This window comes from Bombina bombina, chromosome 1, assembly GCF_027579735.1.
Source record: "Bombina bombina isolate aBomBom1 chromosome 1, aBomBom1.pri, whole genome shotgun sequence".
Lineage (NCBI taxonomy): Eukaryota > Metazoa > Chordata > Amphibia > Anura > Bombinatoridae > Bombina > Bombina bombina.
The window spans coordinates 755,019,140-755,040,036 of NC_069499.1; the positions used below are offsets into that span (position 1 = coordinate 755,019,140).

The 20,897-nt window shown below is 38.9% G+C and overlaps 1 protein-coding gene across 2 annotated transcripts in view; it reads right to left on the minus strand.

Annotated features, from left to right (window-relative positions):
- The window catches only part of AMMECR1 (AMMECR nuclear protein 1), a 675,476-nt gene that overhangs the window by 149,117 nt on the left and 505,462 nt on the right, over positions 1–20,897 (minus strand). For both annotated transcript variants that reach the window (XM_053699304.1, XM_053699305.1), the window contains one exon: positions 8,063–8,153. In XM_053699304.1, coding sequence (XP_053555279.1) covers positions 8,063–8,153 — 91 coding nt within the window. The remainder of the gene's footprint in view (positions 1–8,062; positions 8,154–20,897) is intronic.

Consider the following 20,897-nt stretch of genomic DNA (forward strand, 5'->3'; position numbering starts at 1 on the left):
GGGAAAAACCCCTGGGGAAACCACAGGTTTAAAAACAGCATTTAAACGTTTATTAGACTGAACGTCAATAGGACTGGTTACCTCAATATCCAAAGTAATTAACACTTCTTTTAATAAAGAACGCATATACTCTATTTTAAATAAATAAGTAGATTTGTCAGTGTCAATGTCTGAGGAAGGATCTTCTGTTTCAGATAGATCCTCATCAGAAGAGGATGAATTATTATGTTGTTGATCATTTGAAATTTCATTAGCTAAATGAGAAGTTTTAAAAGACCTTTTACGGTTATTAGAAGGTGGAAATGCAGACAAAGCCTTCATAATAGAATCAGAAACAAATTCTTTAAAATTTACAGGTATATCATGCACATTAGAAGTTGAAGGAACTGCAACTGGCAATGTACTATTACTGATAGAAACACTATCTGCATGTAAAATTTATCATGACAACTATTACAAATGACATTCGGTGGAATAATTTCTACAATTTTACAACAAATGCACTTAGCTTTGGTAGAACCGATGTCAGGCAGCAATGTTCCAGCGGAAACTTATGAGACAGGATCAGATTGGGACATTTTGCACAATGTAAGATAAAAAACAACATATAAAGCAAAATTATCTATTTCCTTATATGACAGTTTCAGGAATGGGAAAAAATGCAATAGCATAGGCCTCTGAAAGCAAGAGGCAAACAAACAAGGGGTATTGAAATAATGAAAAAAGATTGGCGCCAAGTATGACGCACAACGTAACGTAAACTCTTTTTTGGCGCCAAAAATGACCGGAAATTACACACTTGCGTCACTAATGACGCAGCCGTGTGACAGGTCTCTGTGTCACGTATGACGCCGGAAATGACGAAGTTGCGTCATAAACGTACTTTTTCGCACCAAAAATGTTTTCGTGCCAAGAATGACGCAATAAAGTTTAGCATTTGACGCACCCGCGGGCCTAATACCCGCAATTGCAAGAAGTAGTCAATTGAAAAAAGACTAAACCCCAGGTAAGAAATAAATTTCTTAAAAATGTTTACATTCCCAAATATGAAACGGACAGTCTGCAGAAGGAAATACATGAACCTGACTCATGGCAAATATAAGTACAATACATATATTTAGAACTTTATATAAATGCATAAAGTGCCAAAGCATAGCTGAGAGTGTCTTAAGTAATGAAAACATACTTACCAAAAGACACCCATCCACATATAGCAGATAGCCAAACCAGTACTAAAACAGTTATTAGTAGAGGTAATGGTAAATTGAGAGTATATTGTCGATCTGAAAAGGGAGGTAGGAGATGAATCGCTACGACCGATAACAGAGAACCTATGAAATAGACCCCCGTTAGGGAAATCATTGTATTCAAATAAGTGATACTCCCTTCACGTCCCTCTGACATTCGCTGTACTCAGAGGAATCGGGCTTCAACAATGCCGAGAAGCGCATATCAACGTAGAAATCTTAGCACAAACTTACTTCACCACCTCCATAGGAGGCAAAGTTTGTAAAACTGAATAGTGGGTGTGGTGAGGGGTGTATTTATAGGCATTTTGAGGTTTGGGAAACTTTGCCCCTCCTGGTAGGATTGTATATCAAATATGTCACTAGCTCATGGACTCTTGCCAATTACATGAAAGAAATAAAATTATCAGGTAAGCATAATTTATGTTTTCCATCTAAAGGGGAGGAGTCTCCACGGCTTCATTCATTACTAGTGGGAACATATACCAAAGCTCTAGGACGACACAATGAAACCGGGAGGGTAAAAGGTAATCTGAGGGCACCTTTCTCCCAAAAACCACTTCTGCAGAAGCAAAAACTTCAAATTTGTAAAACTTAGTGAAGGTATGAAAGGAAGACCAGGTAGCCGCCTTGCAAATCTGCTCCATAGAAGCCTCATTCTTGAAGGCCCAAGATGAAGCTACCACTCTAGTGGAATGAGCTGTAATCCTCTGAGGAGGCTTATGTCCCGCTGTCTCATAGGCAAAAGGGAATCAGGCAACTCAGCCAAAAAGACAAAGAAGTAGCAGAAGCCCTCTGACTCCTGCGCTTCCCTGAATACACGACAAAAAGAGTTAAATTGTCTGAAATCCTTTGTGGCCTGAAGATAAAATTTTTAAGGCACAAACCGCGTCCAGATTATGAAGTAAATCGCTCCTTAGGAGAAGGATTAGGACATAAAGAAGGAACGACTATCTCCTGATTGATGCTGCGGTTAAACACCACCTTGGGGAGAAACCCCACAACAGAGCAAAGAACAGCCTTATCCACAAGAAACACCAGATAAGGGGGCTCATATTGTAAGGTCACCAGCTCAGAAACTATGCATGCCGATGCAACGGCCAACAGAAAGAGAACCTTCCATTATAGAATTTTTATGTCAAGAGAATGCATAGGTTCAAACGGAACCTTCTGCAAGACCTTAAGTACCAAGTTTAAGCTCCAAGGGGGAGCAGACTGCTTAAAGACGGGCCTGATTCGAGATAGAGCCTGAACAAAGGATTGTATGTCAGGGAGATCAGCGAGTCTCCTGTGTAACAGAACAGATAAAGCCGAAATTTGCCCCTTTAGGGAACTAGCGGCGAGACCCATCTCCAATCCTTCTTGAAGAAAGGACAAAATCCTGGATACCATCACCCTGTGCCAAAGGTAGCCATGAGTCTCACACCAGGACAAGAAAGTCCTCCACACCTTATGATAGATGCGACGAGTGACCGGCTTTCTTGCCTGAACCAGAGTGTCAATCACATTTTCCGAAAAATCCCTTTTTGCCAAGACTAAGCGTTCAATCTCCATGCAGTCAGTCTCAGAGAATAGAGATTTTGATGTTGAAAAGGACTCTATTCCAGCAGATCCCTGCAACAGGGTAACCTCCATGGTGGAGAGGATGACATCCCCACCAGATCCGCGAACCACGTCCTCCTTGGCCATGAAGGAGCAATCAGAATGGAGGACGCTCTTTCCTACTTTATACGCGTCACTACACGAGGAACAAGCGGTAATGGAGGGAATATGTATACTAGAGCGAACGCCCAAGGCATCGCCAATGTGTCTATTAGCTCCGTCTGGGGGTCCCTTGACCTCGATCCACCTCCCAGTTCACACCCGGGATGTGGATCGTAGAGAACGAAACAGTTGTGGGTCTCCGCCCACTCCAGTATCCGAGACACATCCCTCATTGCCAGGGAGCTCCTCGTGCTTCCCTGGTGATTGATGTAAGCCACCGAGGTGATAATGTCCGTCTGGAACCTGATAAAGCTGAAGTCTCTCAGATGAGGCCACGCCTCCAGAGCGTTGTAGATCGCTTGAAGCTCTAGAATATTTATTGGAAGAAGGGACTCTAAGCGAGAGCAATTCCCCTGTGCCATCCTGGCACCCCAAACAGCTCCCCATCCCGCCAGACTCACGTCCGTGGTAATCTCCCAGGACGGTCTCAGGAAGGATGTCCCCATGGACAGGTGATCAGGGCAGATCCACCAGGAAAGGGAAATTCGAGTCCGCGCATCCATGTGTATCAGCTGTGACAGATCGTAATGATCGCCTTTCCACTGTCTCAACATGCACCATTGAAGAGGTCTGAGATGAAACCTGGCGAATGGAATAATGTCTATGCTGGAAACCATGAGCCCAATCATTTCCATGCACTGAGCTACGGACGGTCTTCGCTGTAGACTGAAGGGCAAGACAGGTGGATGCCATCTTTGCGCGTCGCTTGTCCATGAGAAAGATCTTCATGGACACCGAGTCTATGATCGTGCTTAAGAACTCCACTCTGGTACTGGGAACCGGATAACTTCTCGAAATTGATCCTCCAACCGTGAGATTGAAGTAACTGCAGCAGGAGCCTGGTGTGGACCTCTGCCAAATGGCATGACAGCTCCTGAAACAGATTATCGCCCAGATAGGGCACCACCGCTATTGCCCTGGGATCTGTTTACTGCTAGAAGGGCCCCCAGGACCTTAGTAAAGACTCTCGGGGCCGTCACCAGACCCGAAGGGGAGGGCCACGAACTGGAAATGCTGATCCAGAAAGGCAAATCTGAGGAACCTGACATGGTCCCTGTGAATCGGAACATGAAGGTAGGCATCCCTCAAATTTATAGAAGTCATTAGTTGCCCCTCTAGGACTAGGGGAAGAATGGATCTGATAGTTTCCATTCTGAACGATGGAATGGACAGAAACTTGTTTAAACATTTGAGGTCCAGAGTCGGGCGGAACGTGCCCTCCTCCTTTGGGACCACAAACAAATTGGAGTAATACCCTAGACCGCTTTCTGCCTGGGGTACTGGTATGATAACCCCTAGAGTGGAGAGATCCCGCACACAACCCAGAAAGGCCTCTCTTTTTCCGGCCTTTAAGACAAGTTTGACAGAAGAAATTTGCCCCTGGGCGGAGAGGACTTGAACCCTATCCTGTAGCCCTGGGCGACCACCTCCAGAACCCACGGGTCCTGAACATTCTGCAACCAGGCATCTAAGAACAGAGACAATCTGCCCCCCACTCGGTCCGCAGACCAGTTGGGGGCCGCCCCTTCATGAGGACTTAGTCTCGGCGGGCTTCTTGTGCTGCTTAAACTTGTTCCAAGCTTGAGCAGGCTTCCAGGCACCCTTGGATTGGTCCGCTTTTGCGGTGGGCTGAGCGTGTTGCGCCTTATCCCCGCGAAAGGGACGACAATTAGCACTCTTAAGCTTCACCTTCTTATCCTGGGGAAGGAAGGCCCCCTTGCCTCCTGTAACCGTGGATATGAGAGTCCAGACCTGGACCGAACAGGATCTTGCCTTGAAAGGCAAAGACAACAGCCTCGTCTTAGAGGTCATGTCCGCCGACCAAGATTTTAGCCACAGAGCTCTGCGTGCTAGAAAAAAAAAACCTGACACCTTGGCATTCAGGCGTATAATCTGCATATTAGCGTCACAAATTAAAGAATTGGCCACCTTTAGGGCCTTAAACTTTTCCTGCACCTCTTTGAAAGAGGGTTCACCCTCAATCATATCTGATAATGCATCGCACCAATATGATGCAGCTTCAGCAACCGTGGCTACCGCCGCTGCCGGTTGAAAAACAACACCTGTGTGTTGAAACATCTTTTGCAACATGTTTTCCTACTTCTTATCCAAAGGCTCCTTGAACGAAGAACTATCCCCTAAAGAAATCGTTGTGCGCTTAGCGAGCATGGGAATGGTCACCCACAACTCTAGCTGGGCCTCCGAGGAAAAGCTTTTTAAATTGAGAAGGGCAAAAGGAAGAACCCACTCATTCTTAATGTTTGCCATCTTGACAGGAACCGGGAAGGTCTGGGGAACCACCCTGTCCTCGTAAACCTCATCAAACTGGATGGAGGGCTCCTCTGGTAATTTGGGTTCCGGAGCCTCAAGGTAGCCAGCACTTGCTTTAACAACACATGCAAGTTCTCCATTTTAAACCGAAAACTGGGTTCCTCCGCTGCCTGAGGTTTAGATGACAGACTCCGATCCCGAAAGGGCCTTTTCCGAGGTGTCTGATTGGGTCTCGTCATCGTACCAACCCTCTGGGGCATCCGACAGACAACTCCTGTGTCAGGCCACTATGAAAAGCTCTACGCTTGCGCTTAGCAGAACGCGGCAAAGCATGGATCACCTTAGCAACTGTTTCAAGCTGGTCCGCAAAGTCTTGCGGCTAAGCAATTTCCCCCAAAGGGGTAACAGTCAGACCCTGGGGCGCTGCATGTGGTATAGGGGGATGCCAATGGGGAACGCACCTCACGGGACGGAGACCCCTCAGAGGTGGACGGCTCAGTAGTGCTAGACATTCTCTTATGTTTGGAAGTCGTAGCCTTCTCAAGGCATGTGGAACACAGTTGTGCAGGCTGGTCTACCAAAACCTCACAAAGACAGGTATAAGACTTAGATAAAGAGGGAGTACCCTCTAATGAATCAGAATCCACCATAACTTTTAGAAAAAAAGACTAGAACAGGCACCTTTATAATCACCAATGGCCAGGCACTCACCACCTCAGAAACCGCTTCGTCTCCTACGTTGCAGATCAGACCGGAAGTGAAAAAGCCCCTGCCAAAATCACGCAAAACTCCCGGAAGAGAACCTGTCAGTTCCACAAAAATGCCAGAGCCGCGTCCTTGCACATAACGCAGCAACTCATATAATACATAATACACTCATAATACACTTGTACATACCCCCCTGCTCAATAATCCCCTCATAGGAATATTACCCCTTGATTCTATAAAGATAAAAAGGCACCACACTGTGGCCCTGCTTCTGTGTTATTATGTAAAAATTAAATGATCTTACCAGAATCTACGCCGTAGAACAGGAACACGGCCCTTGAAGTGTGACAAGTAGTAGCTGCGCTCTTAACATGGACTTGAGAGAAGAAAGCAATCTGCGTAACTCGTTAACGCAAATTGCTAAAGGAGCTGTTAATATGAGTCAGGGTGGTGTCAGAAAGGGAAGCTCTCCCTGCATCTCCAGACTCTAACGTTCACCCAGACCCTCAAGTTGAGAAGTTTAAAGGGCTACTTAAACTCCTGTCCCACAGCGAAGGGTATAACCACTCATAAGAGGCCTCCGATATTCCGGTACCTCTCTGCCATCTCCCGTAACGAATGGCAAAGAATGACTAGGGGATGAGGGGAGTGGGGGAGGTATTTAAGCCTTTGACTGGGGTGTCTTTGCCTCCTCCTGGTGACCAGGTTCTTAATTCCCACTAGTAATAAATGAAGCCGTGGACTCTCCTCCCCTTTAGATGGAAATAAAAGGACAATAACCTAGTCAAGATATGGGAATAGCATTTTAAAGTATACCAGAAAATGGCCAAAAACACAAGCAAAATATTACCTCTAGAACACCTTTTATTATTTTGACTGAGTACTAATCTTTTAAATATTATTTTCAGTTTGTGTACAGATTGACATTGCAATAATCGGTACACATAACAAGACCAAATTCTGATCTTATGTACTAAATTTCAGTTTGTGACCAACTTCAGCATGTGCAATCGTGATAATCCAAATGTGGAAAGCGGCTGTTTGCAGCATTCGGCTCTTTTTGGAAAAGGTGGCCGCCTTCTTGCGCATTATGTCTCATCATGAATAATCCAAATGCACATGCCTAATTATTATGCATTTGTGACTACAGAAATTAGTGTTCATGACATAATTTGGGTATTAGTATAAACTAAAGTTTTTTCCTTTGGGTCCTTTATTGACATAGAAAGGCATAGTTAGGATTTTAATGATAGTTACAACCAGAAAAATTAGAGATATGAAGGTTAAAAAAAAATTAGCTTGAAAGAAATTAAACAGTGTATTTGCCAACAGGCCTCAGGGAACACACATGGCATAATCTAACTCAAAATTAAAAAGATAAAATATTCCACCAACCCTGCTCATGGCATATTGACTAGTTACAGGATCTCCAACAATATAGGGGAAGGTTGTAACAAGTAGATTTGTTTTTTTACATTACTATAATAGACAAGTATATTTTTGACAGTCTGGTCCCTTTAAGAAATATATAACTACATAATAAATTAGAGGTCGATTAAAGACCGTTTGGAAGAAACACTTCATGACTGCAAAAATTAAATATATTAACACTATTTATGGTGGCACATATCACTGTAGAATAAAACTACTGCAATTTTTTATTTCTTATTTTATTTTTTGCTGGAAATCTCTTTGCTTTGGTTTTATCTATTCTGAGTTATACATTTTATAATGTAGTGTGTATTTGGTCTCACAGATCTCATAGCATTGTTATACAAATTATACAAACAAAATAAGGGGTCTGCTAACACACATATATATATATATATATATATAATCACTGAGCTAAATTATGTTAATGAGAGATTGCATATTTGAATAAGTACATATACACAATTAAATCTTAATGTAAGAGAAAAGCCTTACAATTGAAAATTGATCCACCATCTGACATCAGTGCAAGGTCACATATTGCATTGTTTTGGTTTATAAGTATGTTTGTTTGATTTTTTTTTTGTGCTTTTTTTTTTAAATCTTAAACCAATTCTTATGAAATAAAGTGCATCAATGACCTTGCTCCTTTGCAACCTCCGGTAAGTATGTGGCGGTTCGTTTGGATCCTTTTTCATTGATGAATTCTATTCTAATGCCATGAACACCCACCTGAAAGAAACCGGCAGTTTGGTTAGAACATTTAAGTACAGAATATAAATTAACAGTCTAGTAGCTGGGTGGACGTTCACAATAAGTTTAGGTGGTTTAATTTTCAGTGCTTGTCCTGTAATAACGCTGCAAAGAAAAAAAGGGAGTTTGGCTATTAAAAGGACAGCTGTGTCCTAAAAAACACATTTTTGAATGTTCAAATACATAGTAAACAAACTAAACAGGTATTCTTTCTCCACCAACACAGTTGCTAGAGACCCTGTCTATGACCTGTATAATTATGAAATGCAAATCATATATTAGTTTACATACTCATATTCCATGTCAACTAGTACAATTTTGTAACTATATACATAGATTAACCACAATTTAGTACAATTGGATGATATTCTACACCAATTCTCCGATTTCTAGAGGTCGTGCAACATTCTAGTGGAGAAAAAAAAATACATGCCATGTTTCAGAAGCATCTATGGTAATGTTACAAATAAAACAAATACCTAAGACAATCTATAAAGCATATAGATTTGACTAGGGAAGTGAAGAGTGTATACTATCTTTCCTATATTTAATACAGTTTGGGGTCAAGCAAGTGTGAGATAAAAATAATTATATAGTTAACCATAAACCCTTTAACATTAAGCTAGGTGCAGTGCAGAGCAGTGAAAGTGGCATTGTCAGAAGAAAAAGAAAATGGGAGAGGTCTGGATAAAGGTAAATTAAACAATTTTTTTTTCTTCCAGGATTCAGATATAGCATGCAATTAAAAAAAAAATCAATCAATTTACTTCTGTTGCCTAATTTGCTTCCTTATCTTGGTATTTGTAATAATAATGCATACCCTAGGTATTCTCATGCACTGCTAGAAGCTAGCTGCTGATTGGTGGCTGAAAACATATGCCTAGTTATAAGCTCAACCAATATGATCAATTACTTGTATTTCTGCTCCTTCAACAAATTTGATAATAGAAGTAAACTGGACAGTGGTTTAAAATTGTAGTTCCATCTGAATCACAAAAGAAACATTTTAGTTTCATGTCCTTTTCAGGGGCACAAGTACATTAATTAGAACAATAACAGTATGTTTAGCTGTAATAAAACTAATTATTGTTTAAAATATTTATTTTTTTACAGCTTTTAAAATTTCTTTTGATTTAAAGGGACATTAAACACTTTGAGATGGTAATATAAAATGATAAATTGTATATAATAAAACAACTCTGCAATATACTTTCATTATTTATTTTGTCCTCTTGCCTGTAATTCCATTCTGAAATTGTGAGCTTTTCAGTTCCTGTTAGAAATGGAAGTGCAGAACACTTAAATCCAGCACAGCCATTGGCTGCACACTCTAGTGACCTATTTATCACTGACCCTAATTGGCCACAGCAGAGAAGGTACCACAAGTTACAACATGGCAGCTCCCAGAGTTTTATAGACACTAAAACTTTACAATTATTTTGTCACTTTTTAAACAACTAATGAAACTTTAAAAAAATACATCTACATGTTAGTCATGGACTAATCTTTTCTTTGAATGCATCATTCTATCTAGCATGTATTTAGTGTTTAATGTCCATTTAAGGAGGTATTCAATACAGAAGCCAGACGAAACCTCAAGGTGATTGTTGAACAAAAATATATCTACCATATCTCTTCCACAAAACCTGCTATAAAAGAGAACACATTTGTAGAATTAAATGAGAGATCAGGTCTCAGGTCCTGCAAGACCAGACATTTGTTTTACAGCTATTTCAAAAAGAGAAAATGAATAGCACATTTAAAAAAAATAATAATAATAAAAAAAAAAAAATATATATATATATATAAATAAAATAAATGCTTACCTTTCATGGTGGTGAAAGTCCAGGAGCCATTACTCCTGGGAATTTCACTCACGGCCACTAGGAGGCGGCAAATATTCCCAAAACTACAAGAGCCCTTAAAAACCCTCACACCTCACTGGTTAACCAGTCTGACGTATAGCCAAGCAAAAAGAAGGAAAGGTAGGAAAGGAAAAGAAAGAAAAAAAAACAAAGAAAAAAACACATAATTTATGTAAGAACTTACCTGATAAATTCATTTCTTTCATATTAGCAAGAGTCCATGAGCTAGTGACGTATGGGATATACATTCCTACCAGGAGGGGCAAAGTTTCCCAAACCTCAAAATGCCTATAAATACACCCCTCACCACACCCATAAACCAGTTTAACGTATAGCCAAGAAGTGGGGTGATAAGAAAAAAGTGCGAAAGAATAAAAAATAAGGAATTGGAATAATTGTGCTTTATACAAAAAAATCATAACCACCACAAAAAAAGGGTGGGCCTCATGGACTCTTGCTAATATGAAAGAAATGAATTTATCAGGTAAGTTCTTACAAACATTATGTTTTCTTTCATGTAATTAGCAAGAGTCCATGAGCTAGTGACGTATGGGATGACTACCCAAGATGTGGATCTTCTACGCAAGAGTCACTAGAGAGGGAGGGATAAAATAAAGACAGCCAATTCCGCTGAAAAAAATCCACACCCAAAATAAAGTTTAAATCTTATAATGAAAAAAACTGAAATTATAAGCAGAAGAATCAAACTGAAACAGCTGCCTGAAGTACTTTTCTACCAAAAACTGCTTCAGAAGAAGAAAACACATCAAAATGGTAGAATTTAGTAAAAGTATGCAAAGAAGACCAAGTGGCTGCTTTGCAAATCTGATCAACTGAAGCTTCATTCCTATACGCCCAGGAAGTAGAAACTGACCTAGTAGAATGAGCTGTAATCCTTTAAGGCGGAGTTTTACCCGACTCGACATAGGCATGATGAAACAAAGATTTTAACCAAGATGCCAAAGAAATGTCAGAAGCCTTCTGACCTTTCCTAGAACCGGAAAAGATAACAAATAGACTAGAAGTCTTTCGGAAATCCTTAGTAGCTTCAACATAATATTTCAAAGCTCTAACTACATCCAAAGAATGAAACGACTTTTCCTTAGAATTCTGAGGATTAGGACACAATGAAGGAACCACAATTTCTCTACTAATGTTGTTAGAATTCACAACCTTAGGTAAAAATTTAAAAGAAGTTCGCAACACTGCCTTATCCTGATGAAAAATCAGAAAAGGAGACTCACAAGAAAGAGCAGATAATTCAGAAACTCTTCTAGCAGAAGAGATGGCCAAAAGAAACAAAACTTTCTTGGAAAGTAATTTAATGTCCAGCGAATGCATAGGTTCAAACGGAGGAGCTTGAAGAGCCCCCAGAACCAAATTCAAACTCCAAGGAGGAGAAATTGACTTAACAGGTTTTATACGAGCCAAAGCTTGTACAAAACAATGAATATCAGGAAGACTAGCAATCTTTCTGTGAAAAAGAACAGAAAGAGCAGAGATTTGACCTTTCAAGGAACTTGCAGACAAACCTTATCCAAACCATCCTGAAGAAACTGTAAAATTCTAGGAATTCTAAAAGAATGCCAAGAAAAAATGATGAGAAAAACACCAAGAAATGTAAATCTTCCAGACTCGATATATCTTATATTATATAATATATCTACAGTTTTACGAGCCTGTAACATAGTATTAATCACAGAGTCAGAGAAACCTCTATGACTGAGAATCAAGCGATCAATCTCCATACCTTCAAATTTAAGGATTTGAGAAACCTGATGGAAAAAAGGACCTTGCGATAGAAGGTCTGGTCTTAACGGAAGAGTCCACGGTTGGCAAATGGCCATCCGGACAAGATCCGCATACCAAAACCTGAGAGGCCATGCTGGAGCCACCAGCAGAATAAACGAACGCTCCTTTAGAATCTTGGAAAAAGAACTAGAGGTGGAAAGATATAAGCAGGATGATACTTCCAAGGAAGTGACAATGCATCCACTGCTTCCGCCTGAGGATCCCTGGATCTTGACAGATACCTGGGAAGCTTCTTGTTTAGATGAGAAGCCATCAGATCTATTTCTGGAAGTCCCCATATTTGAACAATCTGAAGAAATACCTCTGGGTGAAGAAACCATTCGCCCGGATGTAGCGTTTGGCGACTGAGATAATCCGCTTCCCAATTGTCTATACCTGGGATATGAACCACAGAAATTAGACAGGAGCTGGATTCCGCCCATACAAGTATTCAAGAGACTTCTTTCATAGCCAGAGGACTGTGAGTTCCTCCTTGATGATTGAAATATGCCACGGTTGTGACATTGTCCGTCTGGAAACAAATGAACGACTCTCTCTTTAGAAGAGGCCACGACTGAAGAGCTCTGAAAATTGCACGGAGTTCCAAAATGTTGATTGGTAATCTCGCCTCCTGAGATTCCCAAACCCCTTGTGCTGTCAGAAACCCCCATACAGCTCCCCAACCTGTCAGACTTGCATCTGTTGAGATCACAGTCTAGGTTGGAAGAAGAAAATAAGCCCCCTGAACTAAACAATGGTGGTCTGTCCACCACATCAGAGAGTGTCGAACAATCGGTTTTAAAGATATTAATTGAGATATCTTTGTATAATCCCTGCACCACTGGCTCAGCATACAGAGCTGAAGAGGTTGCATGTGAAAACGAGCAAAGGGGATCGCGTCCAATGCAGCAGTCATAAGACCTAGAATTTCCATGCATAAGGCTACCGAAGGGAAAGATTGAGACTGAAGGTTTCGACAAGCTGAAACCAATTTCAGACGCCTCTTGTCCGTCAGAGACAGAATCAAGGACACTGAATCTATCAGGAAATCTAAAAAGGTTACCCTTGTCTGTGGAATCAAACTAACTTAAATTGATCCTCCAACCATGTTCTTGAAGAAACAACACTTATAAAAGACTGGAAATGTTCTTTCTAGTGAAAATGAGCAAAGGGAATTGAATCCAATGCTGTGGCCATAAGACCTAAAACTTCTATGCATATATAGCAACTGAAGGAAATAGAGACTAAAGGAACCGATAGACGGAACCCAATAAAATTATCCCTTGTCTGATAGAGACAAGGACAGTGACACAAACTATCTGGAAACCTAAAAAAGGTGACCCTTGTGTGAGGAATCAAGAGCTTTTGAAAAAAAGATCCTCTAACTATGTCCTGAAGAGTAAGTAAATCATATGAGATTCCGCATCCTCAGAAAATAATCTGAATGAAAACAGAAAAATGAAAATATGCATTGTATCTAATGAAAACAAATAATGCTATCAATGACCATAAAAAGGCAAAATAGTTTGAATAAAACTCCAAAACCCGGTTCCTCAAAAGGAACTGGAATACCCCAGAAGATTCCAGGTCTGAGCAGCGCTTGAACCCCATGGGTGCCCAGCCATGCTTCAACAGTACCCAAAATATATAGGACAGAAACACAGTTAAAGAAAGTGTTAGCCTTACTGGAATAAAATCAAAGAAATTTGGACAAAATAAATTTCAAAGAAGCCTTAACCTGCCCCTTACCAGCCAAGCTGGAATACGGCACGTACATCGCAATATTAGGGAGCTGATTTCGAACTCCAATTATAGACATGTTACTTGGGAAAGAACTCAGGAATTCGTTCCTTAATAAGAACAACCAAACCAGTATAAGCTTAAAGTTTTAGTCTTAGAACTCAATCTTGAAGCCCAGAGTAACAGTTAAGAATTGAATCCAATTATAAAACAAATAATTGATTATCTTAGAACAAAAGAAATATGGATTTTTTAATTTTTTTTAATTTTTTTTTAAAAAAATCACAAAATTCTTCTAGCTAAAAAAGCTAAAGACATAGATTAACCCTCATTTGTGAAAATATTCACTAAAATGAAGACACAAATTAAATTATTAGCATGATAGTCCAGTTTAAAGGACCAGCCAATACAGTGGACTTGCATAATAAATAAATGCAAAACAACAAGACAAATGCAACAGCACCTAGTCTAGTAAATGTTGTCCCTTTAACAATGCTAAAATAAATCATAATCTGATACTTGATCTTAAAGTAAACAGAGAAAATGAAGCAATTGCAATATCCAAATAAATCACAGGACCAAGAAAAGTACCTGAAACCAAATAATTTTCCATAAATAAGATACAACTATCTAAAGGAAAATAAATACTATTTTGCTATAGAAACAATAGCATAATTAGTAGAATTAAAGATAGCCTCAATAAATTGGAGAACCCTCCAAATTGAGTTTAACTGCTGGCAAAGAATATAGTTTAAAACCTTTGAAAAGAAAATTCTCAGCCTATTCCATTCCCTAGTATGGGGAATTGGAAAGAAAACCTCTGAAAACACAGAAGAAATAAATAGGCAGAAATAATGTCAGCTAGTCTTAAAGAACTAGTTACCTTAATATCCAAAATAATCAACACCTTTTCAACAAAGAATAAATGTACTTTAATAATAGAAAAATAAAAAAGTAGATTTGTTAGTGTCAATATCTGATGAAGAAAATTTCTGAAAGAGAAAAAAAACATAATCAGAGAAGGATAAATCAGTATGTTGTTGGTCATTAGAAACTTCAATAATTAAAAAAGAAGTGAAAAAAGACCTAAAAATTTTATTAGAAGGCACGAAGTCAGACAAAGCCTTTAAAATAGAATCAGAAAAATATTTCTTATAAATCTTCTAAATATTTCTTGTAAGAAAGGAAATATATAAAGCATAAATACTAATGGATTCCGCATGTAAAAGTATAACATAATAACTTATTACAAACCATAGCTAAAGATAAACATTTATAACATTTAAAATAAATGAACTTAGCTTTGGTAGAACTGAAACTCAGTTAAGCGTTTTTCCAGAAGTGGCTTCTGATTCAGAGTCAATCTGAGACATCTTGCAATATGTAATAGAAAAAACAACATATAAAGCAAAATGGATCAAATTCCTTAAATGACAGTTTCAGGAATGGGAAAAAATGCCAATGAACAAGCTTCTAGCAACCAGAAGCAATAAATAATGAGACTTAAATATTGTGGAGACAACAATGACGCTCAAATTTTTTAGCGCCAAAAAAGCCGCCCACATTATTTGGCGCCTAAATGCTTTTGGCGCCAAAAATGGCGCCACATCCGGTAACGCCGACATTTTTTGGCGCAAAAACGTAAAAAAAATGACGCAACTTCCGGCGACACGTATGACGCCGGAAATGACAAGAAAATTTTTGCGCCAAGAATGACGCAATAAAATGACATTTTCAGCCCCCGCGAGCCTAACAGCCCACAGGAAAAAAAGTCAAATTTTAAAGGTAAGAAAAAATTGAATTATTCATATGCATTATCCCAAATATGAAACTGACTGTCTGAAAATAAGGAACGTTGAACATCCTGAATCAAGGCAAATAAATGTTTAAACACATATATTTAGAACTTTATATAAAAGTGCCCAACCATAGCTTAGAGTGTCACAGAAAATAAGACTTACTTACCCCAGGACACTCATCTACATGTAGTAGAAAGCCAAACCAGTACTGAAACGAGAATCAGTAGAGGTAATGGTATATATAAGCGTATATCGTCGATCTGAAAAGGGAGGTAAGAGATGAATCTCTACGACCGATAACAGAGAACCTATGAAATAGACCCCGTAGAAGGAGATCATTGAATTCAAATAGGCAATACTCTCCTCACATCCCTCTGACATTCATGAAAGAAAAGGGTGCACATAAATAGCTCCCAGAAAAATCAATATACAACTAAAGTCTATAAAAAAAAAATATAATTGATAGGTCTCGTAGACTCTCACTACTATGATACAAATTAATCAGGAGATAGATAAGATAGATATATAGATATTCGAATTGAAGAAGGGCACTCTCAGGATTTATTGAGGAAATAAATGAATATATATATATATATATATATATATATATATATATATATATATATATATATATATATATATATATATATATATTATATATCTTTATTTATTACCTAAAAGTCCAGAAAAACTACTGTTTGAAGGACTTTCCTACCAAAACCCCCTTTAGAAAAAGCAAAGCACATCAAAAAAATAAAAAATATGGAAAATATATGAAAAAAAAAATCAACACCCATAACTGTGTTCCAACATGCAGCCTTTGGCTTGTAAAGCAGATAAGCTATCTGCTAGGTCTGCAACACTGGTCTGGACCCAAGTAGCTGTCCTGCAAATTTTTAAAAGAAGCCTCAATCTAAAAATCCCAGGAGCAACTCGCCCAGTAGAAAGGGTATTAAGATGTTTAGGAGTTAGCTAACTCAGCTTTAAAAAAAAAAGCAAAAAAAAAAAAGCTTTTGAATGAAAAGCTTGAATCAGGAAGTCAACAAAACAGCTGAAACTTATCAGAAAGAAATCCCCCCCCACCCCAAAAAAAATAAATAGAGGATTGTCTAAAATCATAATAGACTTTCAAAGCCCTAACAACATCCAAAATATGAAGAAATCTATTCATAGAATGTTTTAGATTAGGACAAAAAGGAAGTGCAAACTAATGGGGATAAAAAATTCTAGACACCCCTTAAAGGGCCATGAAATCCACATTTTTTATTTCATGATTTAGAAAAAGCATGTGATTTTAAACAACTTTCTCATTTACTTCTATTATCCAATTTGCTTCATTCTCTTGATATTCTTTGCTGAAAAGCATATCTAGATATGCTCAGTAGCGGCTGATTGGTGGCTGCACATAGATGACTCATGTGATTGGCTCACCCATGTGCATTGCTATTTCTTTAAAAAAGGATATCTAAAGAATGAAGCAAATTAGATAATAGAAGTAAATTGGAATATAGTTTAAAATTGTATTCTCTATCTGAATCATGAAAGAAAAAAATTTGGGTTTAGTGTCCCTTTAAGGCAACAAATCAAACTAACTCACAACACCGCCTTATCCTGATGACAAACCAGGTAAAAAAGGCCCACACAAAAGAGCAGGCCCAATGATAATTCTAACAGGGGGAATTGCTAAAAACAAAACAAAAACAGACTTAAAGGGACACTGAACCCAATTATTTTCTTTTGTGATTCAGATAGAGCATGCAATTTTAAGCAACTTTCTAATTTACTCCCATTATCAATTTTTCTTCGTTCTCTTGCTATCTTTATATGAAATAAAAGCCATTTAAGCTTTTTTGGGTTAAGAACTCTGGACAGCACTTTTTGATTGGTGGCTGGATTTTTTCCACGAATCAGCAAGGACAACCCAGGTTGTTCACCAAAAATGGGCCGGCATCTAAACTTACATTCTTGCATTTCAAATAAAGAAACCAAGAGAATAAAGAAATTTGATAATAGCAGTAAATTAGAAAGTTGCTTAAAAATTCATGCTCTATCTGAATCACAAAAGAAATATTTTGGGTTCAGTGTCCCTTTAAGACAAAAGCAGAGAAACCAAATAGCTCATAAGCTCAAAAAAGCAAAATTCTTAGAACCAAAAGGTGGTAAAATTGGTTTTACCACTGGCTTGATCCGAACAAAATCTGGAACAAAACCCTGAATGTGTCAGGAAGCTTAGCAATCATCTTCATAAGAAACAAAACTGAAAAAGCCAAAAACTGACATAACAGAAAACCTGACAGATAAACCTTTATCTAAATCACTCTTAAGAATAAGGATTTTTTTTTTAAAAAGTGGCAGCCTAAAACCATACTTCACCCACCAAGAAAAAAAAAAAAAAAACCTACCAAACCCTATGAAAAAACCTTCCTCGTCAAAGGATTATGGGCCTGAATCAACGTCTCAATGACAGAATCAGAAAAAAAACTAAAGCATTTAATCTCCCGTCTAAAGGTCTATTTTTTTTCCATCAGGTTCTTAAATCCCCTAACTTGATGGCTTGAAGATCGTGGAGCAGAAGAAGCAGCTACGGAGGACACCACATTCTGTGAGGCCACGCTGGAGCAAAATCAGAATTACTGGTTATACATGTTTAATCCTGGCTATCACTCTTGGTAAAACAACAAGAGAAAGAAAAATGTAAGCCAGAAAAAACAAAAACAAGGAACTACTAGAACAATCAAACTCTGCCTGAGGATCCCTGAACCTCACAAAATAGCTGGGGAGCCTGTTGTTCAACTGAGGAGTCATTAGATCTATTTCTGATCCAGAATCTGATTACTTTCAAAAGAAGAAAACACTCCCCAGATGAAGAGACTAGGGAAAGAAGTCTGCTTCCCAAAAGCTCACTACTGGAATATGCAGAAAGAGATTAGTCTCTTCCCAAAATATCAGGACACATCCTTTATCACCAAGGAACCGCAAGTTCCTTCTTAATGTTAGAAGTAAGCCACCACTGTGACATTGTCCCATAGATAAGTCTCTCTTCAAAAGAGGGTAGATCTGCATAGAGTTCCAGAACATTTATAGGTAATCTCACCTCCTAAGGAGACCAAACTCGGCACTATGTGAACCCCATACTGCACCCCGACCTGAAAGACTTTGATACCTGCATCACTGACAAAGCTAAAAAAAGGGACCCATTTAAAAATGAGCAGATGGAATAGCATCTGATGCTGCTATCATCAGACCTAATACCTCCATGCAAAAAACTATGAAGAGAAAAAGAACTGAAGATTAGAACAAGCTAAAAGGAAGATGGTCATTTGGAGACCGAGTCTAATGACACCTAAGAATATAATCCTGGTATGAAAAGAGAACTCTTTGGGGGGGAAAGAGTCTCCAAACATGGCCTTGAACAACAAGAGTCTGTTGGTATGAGTTACTGTTAAATAGAGAATGTACCAAGCTACCATCGGGGAAAAGAGAACACTGAGATAACCTAGGTTCTTATTACAGACAAGAACATTCCCAGAACTTAAAAAAAAAATTCTGGGAGCAATAGCCAGTAGAATAAATTGAAAATGCTTGTCCAGTAATGCAAATCTTAGAAACGGATGATGATGATCCCTGTGGATAGGGAAATAAAGAGAAGCTTACATCAAATCTATAGGTTAAAGTCTTAAAATCCAGAACAGGCCTAAAAGTCCCCTATTTCTTGGGAATGATGAAAAGGTTGAAATAAAATTCCAGGCCTTGTTCCAAACTTTGAAATGGGACTATTATTCCCATAGATTACAGACCTAAGACGAACTGAAAGACTCTTGCCTAAACAGGATTCCTCGTAACATGAAACAGAACTCAAGGATCTAGAAACCCCTTGAAAGAAGGTATAATATGCCCCCTACCAAAAGTTCTAGATTGTGGGCCACACCTTCATACTGACTAAGTAGAAGAGACAGGTTTCTTAGACTGTTTAGAATTGATTCAATTTATATTGTGCTTCAAGGAAAATTTGGAAGGGCCCAGTTCATGAAAGGACGACTATTGGTTCCTAGATTGACTGAAGGAACAAAAACAAAAAAACAGAAAGTCGTCCTGCTCTTCCCCTTAGGCTTCTTGAACTGAGGGAGAAAAGCATCCATTCAAAAATTTTCCCTAATAAGGGAGAAAAGCCTTAACTTAGAATCCATATGGAATAAGACATCAGCAACCTTAGCAGTACCCTCAACCCCTGGTTGCTAGGTGGCTGTGCTAACCACTAGTCCACAATGATCTGACACTCCCTCCTGGTCAGGATTGTCTAATGCCACATTTTTGGCATGAAAAATAATGTCAACAATAGCGTCACAAGCAAAAGCATTAGGTGACCTAAAGAGTATTAATTGAACCTAAAACTCTTCATCAGCAGATTAATCTGAAAACTGCTCAGATAAGCTATCACATCAAAGATAAGAGGTTACAGCAACTCAAGCAACACTAATTGCTGGCCTAAAAAGGAAACCAGTTTGCTAAAAAGCCTTCCAATGAAGAGACTAAAATCCTATCCAAAGAGTCTAGTAAAAGCACTATCCTCAAGAAGAATAGTAGAACGGTTAGCCAAAGTAGAAATAGCCTCATCTATCTTAGGCATAATTTCATAAAGCTCTAAGTTAGGCGGTAAAAGAAACACCCTTAAAAATATTAAAGATGAATTAAAGGGGATACCAGGCTTAGACAACTCTTTAGAGAATATTTCAGAGACAGCATCAGGAACGGGGAAAAACATCAGGTGACTAAGCCGTAGGTTAAAACCAAACAAATCCAATTTCTTAACAGACCCTTCCTCAGGAACCTTATAATCCTTGTTCGGGTCTAAACAGAAAAAGCATGACTATCTTGATCAGAAACCAACTCCTTACCTGAAAATACCTCACCTGTGGACAAAATTAGACAAAACTGGGACTGAAACATGCAGCTGAACAGACTAAGATCTATTTAAAGTCAGATAAGCTAAATGAGGGATTAACAGAAAACAGAATTTATGCTTACCTGATAAATTACTTTCTCCAACGGTGTGTCCGGTCCACGGCGTCATCCTTACTTGTGGGAATATCTCTTCCCCAACAGGAAATGGCAAAGAGTCCCAGCAAAGCTGGCCATATAGTCCCTCCTAGGCTCCGCCCACCCCAGTCATTCGACCGACAGGAGGAAAAAATAGGAGAAACCATATGGTACCGTGGTGACTGTAGTTAGAGAAAATAATTCATCAGACCTGATTAAAAAACCAGGACGGGCCGTGGACCGGACACACCGTTGGAGAAAGTAATTTATCAGGTAAGCATAAATTCTGTTTTCTCCAACATTGGTGTGTCCGGTCCACGGCGTCATCCTTACTTGTGGGAACCAATACCAAAGCTTTAGGACACGGATGAAGGGAGGGAGCAAATCAGGTTACCTAAACGGAAAGGCACCACGGCTTGCAAAACCTTTCTCCCAAAAATAGCCTCCGAAGAAGCAAAAGTATCAAATTTGTAAAATTTGGCAAAAGTGTC